General features: G+C 42.2%; 4 protein-coding genes across 4 annotated transcripts in view; 3 read left to right on the forward strand and 1 right to left on the reverse strand.

Annotated features, from left to right (window-relative positions):
- The first annotated feature begins 671 nt into the window (after window positions 1-671).
- Window positions 672-2,015, forward strand: LOC105547592 (histone H3.1). The gene has a single exon (XM_011991249.1). The coding sequence runs from the start codon at window positions 803-805 to the stop codon at window positions 1,211-1,213; it is 411 nt and encodes a 136-aa protein (XP_011846639.1). The 5' UTR covers window positions 672-802; the 3' UTR covers window positions 1,214-2,015.
- A 3,016-nt stretch (window positions 2,016-5,031) lies between these two features.
- LOC105547591 (histone H2A type 1-J) lies at window positions 5,032-5,505 on the reverse strand. The gene has a single exon (XM_011991248.1). The coding sequence runs from the start codon at window positions 5,423-5,425 to the stop codon at window positions 5,039-5,041; it is 387 nt and encodes a 128-aa protein (XP_011846638.1). The 5' UTR covers window positions 5,426-5,505; the 3' UTR covers window positions 5,032-5,038.
- Window positions 5,506-5,719: 214 nt separating this feature from the next.
- On the forward strand, window positions 5,720-6,258 carry LOC105547590 (histone H2B type 1-M-like). Its single transcript, XM_011991247.1, has one exon. The coding sequence runs from the start codon at window positions 5,724-5,726 to the stop codon at window positions 6,102-6,104; it is 381 nt and encodes a 126-aa protein (XP_011846637.1). The 5' UTR covers window positions 5,720-5,723; the 3' UTR covers window positions 6,105-6,258.
- Window positions 5,889-8,864, forward strand: part of LOC105547589 (histone H4) — a 7,440-nt gene continuing 4,464 nt past the window's right edge. The window contains exon 1 of the mRNA XM_011991245.1: window positions 5,889-5,897. The gene's annotated coding sequence lies outside the window, so the exon portion shown is untranslated. The remainder of the gene's footprint in view (window positions 5,898-8,864) is intronic.

Raw genomic sequence — 8,864 nt, forward strand, 5'->3', positions numbered from 1 at the left:
TTTAAAATATCTGACTTGATGTTTTTAATCTGATTTAATAAATCAGATCTGGATGTACAAATGGAATAGATACTTAAGAGAAAATGAATTACGTTTCTAGAGTATTGGAAAAATAAGTTAAGCTGTAATGGAATTACTTTAATCTGAACGCGAAAAAGCTCACATAAGGTTGTTTCTTTGACATTTTTAGGCCTTGAATTTCTCACATGCGAATCAGCTTTTCTTGGTTAAAAAAATACAAAAGTTTTTAAAATTTAAGTGATCAAAAAATAGACAATTGAGGGGAGAGGTGTATATGGCTGTCTTGTCCAGTATTGTAGCCACTAGTCAATTGTAGAGTGATCATTGGAAATTCCATAGCATGAATTTTATATAAAATACACATTGCATTTGGAAAAGTTAGTGCCAAAAAGTGTAAAATACCTAACAATTTTAATTTTGATAACATACTGAAATATGTTGGCTATATTTGATTAAGCAAAATATTAAAAGTTAATCTTTTCTTGCTTTGTTCTAATGTTGCTCCTAAATGTAAATTACTTATATTGCTCTCATTTATTTCCACTGGAAATCACTGGTATAGTGAACAACTGTAAAGCGAAAATAGAAAATAAAATATGGAGGCCATGAACTGCTAAGACTGTCAGAGGAATTGGTGGACAACAAAAATTTGAGTCATTGGCCAATCCGGTTACTGTTGGGTAGGCCTTCAGCATACTTTTTGTCCAATCAGCTTTAGACTCTCACTATAAAGAAGCGGCTAGCTTTCTCTTTGCCCTTAACTGCATCTAGTTCTGAAAGAATGGCGCGTACGAAGCAGACTGCTCGTAAGTCCACCGGCGGCAAGGCTCCGCGCAAGCAGCTGGCTACGAAGGCGGCTCGGAAGAGCGCTCCGGCCACCGGCGGCGTCAAGAAGCCCCATCGCTACCGGCCTGGTACAGTGGCTCTCCGCGAGATCCGCCGCTACCAGAAGTCCACCGAGCTGCTGATCAGAAAGTTGCCTTTTCAGCGGCTGGTGCGAGAGATCGCGCAGGACTTTAAGACCGACCTGCGCTTTCAGAGCTCGGCGGTGATGGCGCTGCAAGAGGCATGCGAGGCCTACCTGGTGGGGCTCTTTGAGGACACCAACCTGTGCGCCATCCACGCCAAGAGGGTGACTATCATGCCCAAGGATATCCAGCTCGCACGTCGTATCCGCGGCGAAAGGGCTTGAGTCTCAAGGACTCAGATTATATACCCAAAGGCTCTTTTCAGAGCCACCCACTTGGGCGCTGAAAAGATCTGTTTCTCTGAGGAATTCTTCCTGGTACTTTGTTTTGCCTATAGCAGATAGGGTCCATTTCCAGACGTTATACAATCTGTTTTGTAAGGTTCAGCCTATCCCTGTTAAAATGTTAGTTTTGTAAATCTTAAGATTTAATAATCTGGGAGCTTTCCGCAAGCATTGGGTGTAGCCAAAAGTTCCTTTGTGTGTTACCCGCCCATCTCCGCAGCCCAGTTTTGACCGTATGGTGGTTCTAATTTTCTGCCAACCTATACTGTAGTGTGTATATTCCTTGCCAACACGCCAAGAATAAAACTAAGGTTGAATTGAAGTTGGAAAAATTCAGGGTAATGTAGCTCATGCTGGCTAAAGTGAAAACATTCCCCTCCCCCGCCCCCCGTTTCCTAAGCAGTGTTTTTGAAATTTTCAAGTCGAATTTTGGGCCTGCTTAAATCTCTTAAGTGTAGTTAATGACAGGTGGTTTGGGGATTAAAAGTCGTCTGGAGAAAGCCCGCCAGAGAAAATTCCCTTTGAAGCCCCATATAAAAATATGTGTATGAGAGAAAGTGTTTTATCTGACTTCTGACAGTGGCTAAAACTTTGAACTGTCAGGAGTATCCAAAATTAAGACTGCCTTGTAGGGAATTCTGTGGTAATTTTTTTGAGCACAGGATAAAATACTTGAGTCTTACTTAAATGTTACCTTCTCATTAAGGCTTTGTATGACTAAATAAAATCTGTATAATCCCCACCTAATTTTTTCACCCTAGAATTTGTCACTATATACTGTACGATAGTTTGTTGATGTATTGCCTGTGTGTTCTAAAATATGGGCTCATGAGAGGAGGAACTTTTGTTTACTGGCATATCTCCAGTAATATAGGAGCTTTTGATCAGTATTTGTTGGATAAATGAATGAATGCATGGCTATATAATAGTAAGGAAAGATAACCACATGGAAAATCTCAAATGAAAGAAATACATCAGCTTGCTAGATGTGCGGAAATCAGCTTCTTGTGGGCCATGAAAGCCCTTACCTCATCCATTCTTGTATTTAGAATGCTAGATTTCTATAACTTTTCTTCTGTGAGCTCTCTAGCATTCTTACAAGTATTCAAGAGTTTCCCTGGCAAGTTGGCTTGTGTATGTGTGTTATCATCTCTGTCTCTCCTTAGCTTAGCTTGTGAAGGATGTAAGTGGAAAGATCATAGTATTTTTACACTGAGTTTTAAAAAGCAGTTTTAACTCTCTTGTTTCCGTTGGCTATTTATGTACCTTCAGTTATTAGAATTGGTTACATTCTTAATACACTTTTTTGGAAATTCAATATCAAGATCACTACTGCAACATTCACCATCTGCTCATCCACATCTTCTTGTATGTGGGTTCATGATTTCATTATTTCCACATATATGGAATTTAGAACGATAAGTTATGATTAATATTTTACAAATTAAAATAATGCTTTAATACTTTTAATTGGAATCAACACCCTAAGCAAACAAAATAGAGTGTTCCCCTCTCAGAAATTAGCTTTCTTCTGGAAAGGAAGATACACTATTTTGGAGAGAAGCAATGCCTCTGGGACACTTAAGTGGGGCCAACTGCTAAACCGATGGGTATTGTTGAGTGTGTAAGTAGTGAATTCCTTCTTTCTGTGCTGGGAAACTAACAGCTAGTAATAAATCAGGAAGGGCTCACTAATCAATACTCTTGCTGGCTGGGTAGAGCATCCTTTCCTGGAGATATGCAGCCAATATACTCCCAGTTAAATTTCCAGGTATGATTACATGAGGAATTATTTATTCAGGGGACAGTGAGTAGTTCTAGTTATGTGGAAATGAATACTCTATGTCTTTTCAAAACACTCCATGCACTGAATTACAATAGTCTGGTAACCATCCAACTAAGCTCGTTTGTCAGGAGGTCGTGACCAGCCTGACCAACATGGTAAAACCCCGTCTTTACTAAAAATACAAAAAATTTAGCGAGGTGTGGTGGCATGTGCCTGTAGTCCCAGCTACTGGGAGGCTGAGGCAAGAGAATCTCTTGAACTCGGGAGGTAGAGGTCGCTATAAGCCGAGATCGCGCCACTGCAGTCCAGCCTGGGCGACATAGGGAGACTCCATCTCAAAAACGCAAAACAAACAAATAAAAAATAAATTTAAAAAAGGACATAATTCTTGTGTCTGAATTTCCTGAGATGGCAAAACTCATAAGTGGCATAACAATCCTTTTCAAGGCCCAAAATAAAAGGACCTTGACATGCCCATACAGTAATATGGACAACAGGCCGGGTGCGGTGGCTCATGCCTGTAATCCAAGCACTTTGGGAGGCCGAGGTGGGTGGATCGCTTGAGTCCGGGAGTTGAAAACCAGCCTGGGCAATGTGGCGAAACCCCATATCTCCAAAAAATAAAAAAATTAGTCGGGCGTGGTGGTGTGCGCCTGTAGTCCCAGATACTCAGGAGGCTGCGGTGGGAGAATCGCTTGTGCCCAGAAGTCGAAGGTTGCAATGAACCGAGATCGTATCACTGTCCTCTGGCCTGGGTGACAAAGCGAGACCCTGTCTTAAAAAAAAAAAAAAAAAAAAAAGATAACATGAGGAACTGACCTCACTATTCTCAAAATAGCCTTTGGCTTTTCTCAGAAGAGATATTTTTTCTGAGTGTAGGTATTCACCCATTAGTGCTCTTGGAATCAACTTAAGTATTCAGAACCATCCTTACTGTCAGTCATCACCACCTTGGACTACTATGCTTGACCATCAACTTATCCGGCAGTTACTAAGTATTTAACTCATTTACTAATTGTAGCAGTGTTTACAGGATACGTTTGTAACATAACACTCAGGTACGAAAAGGTTAATTACATACAGAATTAAACAAAAATATCAGAGCACATACAATGAAGTTAACTATTATTTTTTAACATGTTATTTCAGCAGTACCCTAACATATGTACATGTAATTATTGGGTCACTACAGAATATGTGTATGTTTGAAAGACCCTTAATTGGAAGGCTTCTAAGGCCAATTTTCTTTTTTTATTCCAAACTCTTGTAAGTGCAAAAATTAAAAATAGAAAACAAAATAAAACATGACAAATGTATACATTGGTAAACATAAAACTTCATGTTTTTGTTTAAACATACCCATCAAGTAGCTCCTTTCCTAGAGGCCAGGAAATGGGGCTGAGAACTCTACCGTTTTCAATCTAGAGACTATGAAACTCTAGAGAAATATGTCTAGTAGCAATCCATATACTTTTCCTAGTAAGCATATTAAAAACTGAATACTATACTACATTCCTTACAGTCCAGTTTCCCAGAATCATAAATAAAATCCCACCAGTATCTACTATGTAACTCCCAGTAAGATGCTGATTTTTGTCAAAGTTGTGTCCCAGTAAAATGCCTTTAAGATAGTACAAACTGGCCTGGCACAGTGGCTCACGCCTGTTAATCCCAGCACTTTGGGAGGCCTAGGGGGGTGGATTACCTGAGGTCATGTGTCTGAGACCAACCTGGCCACCAAGGCAAAACCCCTGAAAATAGGTGTTAGCAAAGGTACCTTGTTAATACCTACATTAAGGACTTAAAAAAAATCTTAAAATTCTGGCAACGTACACAGAGAGGTTAAAATTAAAACCGAAACGTCATGAGTGTGTTGTCGAGTGGTGAAGCAGCTGAAAACGGACTCGTGTCATCTTTTCATGATTATTAAAGTGGCTCTGAAAAGAGCCTTTGTTTCTATACGCTTCTCAACTCGGTCTTTACTTAGTCTTGTGGTGGCTCTCGGTCTTCTTTGGCAGCAGCACGGCCTGGATGTTGGGCAGAACACCACCCTGTGCGATGGTGACTTTGCCCAGCAGTTTGTTGAGCTCCTCGTCGTTGCGGATGGCCAGCTGGAGGTGACGCGGGATGATGCGAGTCTTCTTGTTGTCGCGGGCCGCGTTGCCAGCCAGCTCCAGGATCTCGGCGGTCAGGTACTCCAGCACCGCAGCCAGGTACACGGGTGCCCCAGCCCCGACCCGCTCGGCATAGTTGCCCTTGCGGAGCAGGCGGTGCACTCGGCCCACGGGAAACTGAAGCCCGGCCCGAGAAGAGCGGGTCTTGGCCTTGGCGCGAGCTTTGCCTCCCTGCTTACCACGCCCAGACATGGCAAAAGGCCTGTATCTATACAGTTAAAAAGGACAGACGAAAGTAGAAAAACGCAGTTTTTATAGCCTCTACTGGGCGCGAAAAGGAAGCTGTTCGATTGGCTAACGTTTTATTTTTATTTAGACCAATAGGACTCAATTATGCAGGATACCTATTTTGATTGGGCAAAACTGGCATCTGACGTCATCCAAGGATAATCACCAATAAGCAGTGACCTATTCTACTCCTAATTTGCATAATAGCGTTTAAATAAATAGGACGAAACAGCCCTAGGATTGTTGTCTTCCGTTTTTCACCATGCCTGAACCACTAAAATCTGCTTCAGCCCCTAAAAAGGGCTCCAAGAAGGCCATTAACAAGGCTCAGAAGAAGGATGGAAAGAAGCGGAAACGCGGCCGCAAGGAAAGCTACTCCGTGTACGTGTACAAAGTGCTGAAGCAAGTCCACCCCGACACCGGCATTTCCTCCAAGGCTATGGGGATTATGAACTCCTTTGTCAACGACATCTTCGAGCGTATCGCCGGAGAAGCGTCACGCCTGGCGCATTATAACAAGCGCTCGACCATCACTTCGAGGGAGATTCAGACGGCCGTGCGCCTACTGCTGCCCGGGGAGTTGGCCAAGCATGCCGTGTCCGAGGGCACCAAGGCCGTCACCAAGTATACCAGCTCCAAGTGAGCCCCTCGCTGCAGTTATAGGTCCGCTCTGACCTACACTCCAAAGGCTCTTTTCAGAGCCGTCCACGTTTCTCAAGAAAGAGCCAGTTCGCTGTTAGCTTGTCTCCCCTTAGGTACCCTTTAGGACTCGCTTCGTACATATAAATGTACACATACATGTGTTTTTTTTTTTTGTTTTGTTTTGTTTTTTGAGGTGGAGTCTCACTCTGTTGCCCAGCCTGGAGTGCAATGGCACGATTTCGGTTCACTGAAATCTCCACCTTCCGGGTTCAAGCGATTCTTCTGCCTCAGGCTCCCGAGTTGCTGGGACCACAGGCGTGTGGCACCATGCCTTGCTAATTTTTGTATTTTTAGTAGATAGGGAGTTTCGCCATGTTGGTCAGACAGGTCTCGAACTCCTGACCTTAGGTGATATACACTTGCCTCTTCCCAAGGTGTTGGGATCACAGGTGTCAGCCTCCGCGCCCAGCCCAAAATATTTTAGAGGATTATTAGCAAGTATGAGTGACCGTGGCTTAGGGAAGACAACCCCCCAAGACCATGAGAAAGTGGTTCTGAGGCAGTCAGAATGCAACTGTTTTATACATTTTAGGGAAGCAGAAGTTATAGGTAAAGTCATAAATCAATATGTGGAGGGTTAGACCAGGCGCGGTGGCTTACGCCTGTAATCCCAGCACTTTGGGAGTCCGAGGCGGGCGGACCACTTGAGTGAGATCAGGAGTTTGAGACCAGCCTGGCCAACATGGAGAAACCCTGTCTGTACCAAAAATACAAAAATTAGCCGGGCATGGTGGCACGTGCCTGTAATACCAGCTTCTCAGGAGGCTGAGGCAGGAGAATCGCTTGAACCCGCAGACGGGTTGCAGTGAGCCTAGCCGTGATTGTGCCACTGCACTGTAGCCTGGGCAACACAGCAAGCCTCTATCTCAAAATAAATAAATAAATAAATAAATAAATAAATAAATAAATAAATCCGGTAAATCAAAGAAAATGAACTGGAAAAAATAATTGCTCTTAATATTACTGTGAATACTTAGTGAGTGTTCTGTACATGTGTTATAATTAAATTGCCAGAAATATTCTAGTTATGCTTAAATCAATTTTTAAAATTGTGAGAAAACTCATACCTGTAAAGATTAAAAAGGCATCTGCACTGAGATTGCTTTTCCAGAGCCTTTGAATCCTCACACTTCTTTAAAGAAACCCAACCTGAAAAATATTTTCTAACACATGTGTGATTTATGCTAGGAATTTCCAATTTAGGATTCTATTCAATAAATTATCATAATGTTAGCAAAGACATATAAATGTTAATGGAATAAGTAAGAATAATACGTTCAAAGAGTGAAGCATATTTACATAATTCTTAACTTTTACTTTTGGTTGTCTATTGAAACTGTAGAATCCAAAGGAAAACGTCCCCTTTGTCCTCTGAAGGTTTGGTGAAAAATCAACATACAAAAGGCAGATTAATAGGAGAAAAAGCATACACATTTATTAATGTGCATAGGGGAGAATCAGTGATTACTGCCTCCCCCTCCCCCCCATGCCCCAAGCAATAGAATAGAGATGATTACATACCCTTTTTCTTAGGGAAAAGGGAGATGGGTAACTGTGGATTATTTTAGAGGGTATTAAGTGATTTTTAGGGGAATTCAATAGACTTGAATAACATATAACAGCCTAGGACAAAGTCTGTTTGGCCCACAGACCAGACAACGGTTTGTGACAAAGGTTTGTCTCAGTGTGTTGACAGACTTCAGTCTTCTTGCAATACGAGTTTTCAGTTAAGGAAGACTCAGAGAAGGGACCAGAGGTAATTGCTTTCTTCTTTAGCAGGTCTATACTTTAGAGAGCTAAGGGAATTTCAGAGAACAACTTCATTTTGTGATTTCAGATAGAGAAATGAGAGACAGGAATAGGAGGAAGTTCAGAAAGACCTTCAGGATTTTTCTTCAGTTCAGTATGTCAAAACTCCATATTTTGGGGAATCGGTTTCTGAGCCCCAACAATACAATCTCATTAGATGAAGCATCTATTCTTGATACATGAGTATCATGTTAGAAAAAAAGCTCAAAAGATTTTTTTAAAAAATTAGGCTGAGTGTGGTGGCTCATGCCTGTAAATCCCAGAAATTTGGAAGGTTGAGGCAGGTGGATTACTTGAGGTCAGAAGTTTGAGTTCAGCCGGGCTAATATGGTGAAACCTCATCTCTACAGAAATACAACGATTAGTAGAGTGTGGTGGCATGCTCCTGTAATCCCAGTTTCTTGGGAGGCTGAGGCAGAAGAATTGCTTGAATCCAGGAGGCAGAGGCTGCAGTGAGCTGGTATCACACCACTGCACTCCAGCCTGGCGACAGAGCAAGACTACACCTAAAAGAAAAGAAAAGAAAAAGAGTAGGAAAATACTTTCCAGAAATCTTGGCAAAATTGTTTATTATTATTATTTTTGAGACAAGGTCTCACTCTGTTGCCCAGGCTGGAGTGCAGTGGCACAATCACCGCTCACTGCACCTTGGCTTCCCCAAGCCCAATCAATCCTCCCAACTCAGCCCCCTGGGTTGCTGGGACTACAGGCACAGGCCACCACGCCCAGCTAATGTTTGTATCTTTTTTGGTGGAGACAGTGTTTCACCATGTTGCTGCGGCTGTTTTCAAACTTCTGTGCTCAAGTGATCCTCTTTCCTTGGCCTTCCAAAATGTTGGGATTACAGGTGTGAGCCACTATGCCTTGCCCCATTTTTTTTTTTTTTTTTTTT

Source organism: Mandrillus leucophaeus, unplaced genomic scaffold, assembly GCF_000951045.1.
Source record: "Mandrillus leucophaeus isolate KB7577 unplaced genomic scaffold, Mleu.le_1.0 Scaffold392, whole genome shotgun sequence".
Taxonomy (NCBI): Eukaryota; Metazoa; Chordata; class Mammalia; order Primates; family Cercopithecidae; genus Mandrillus; species Mandrillus leucophaeus.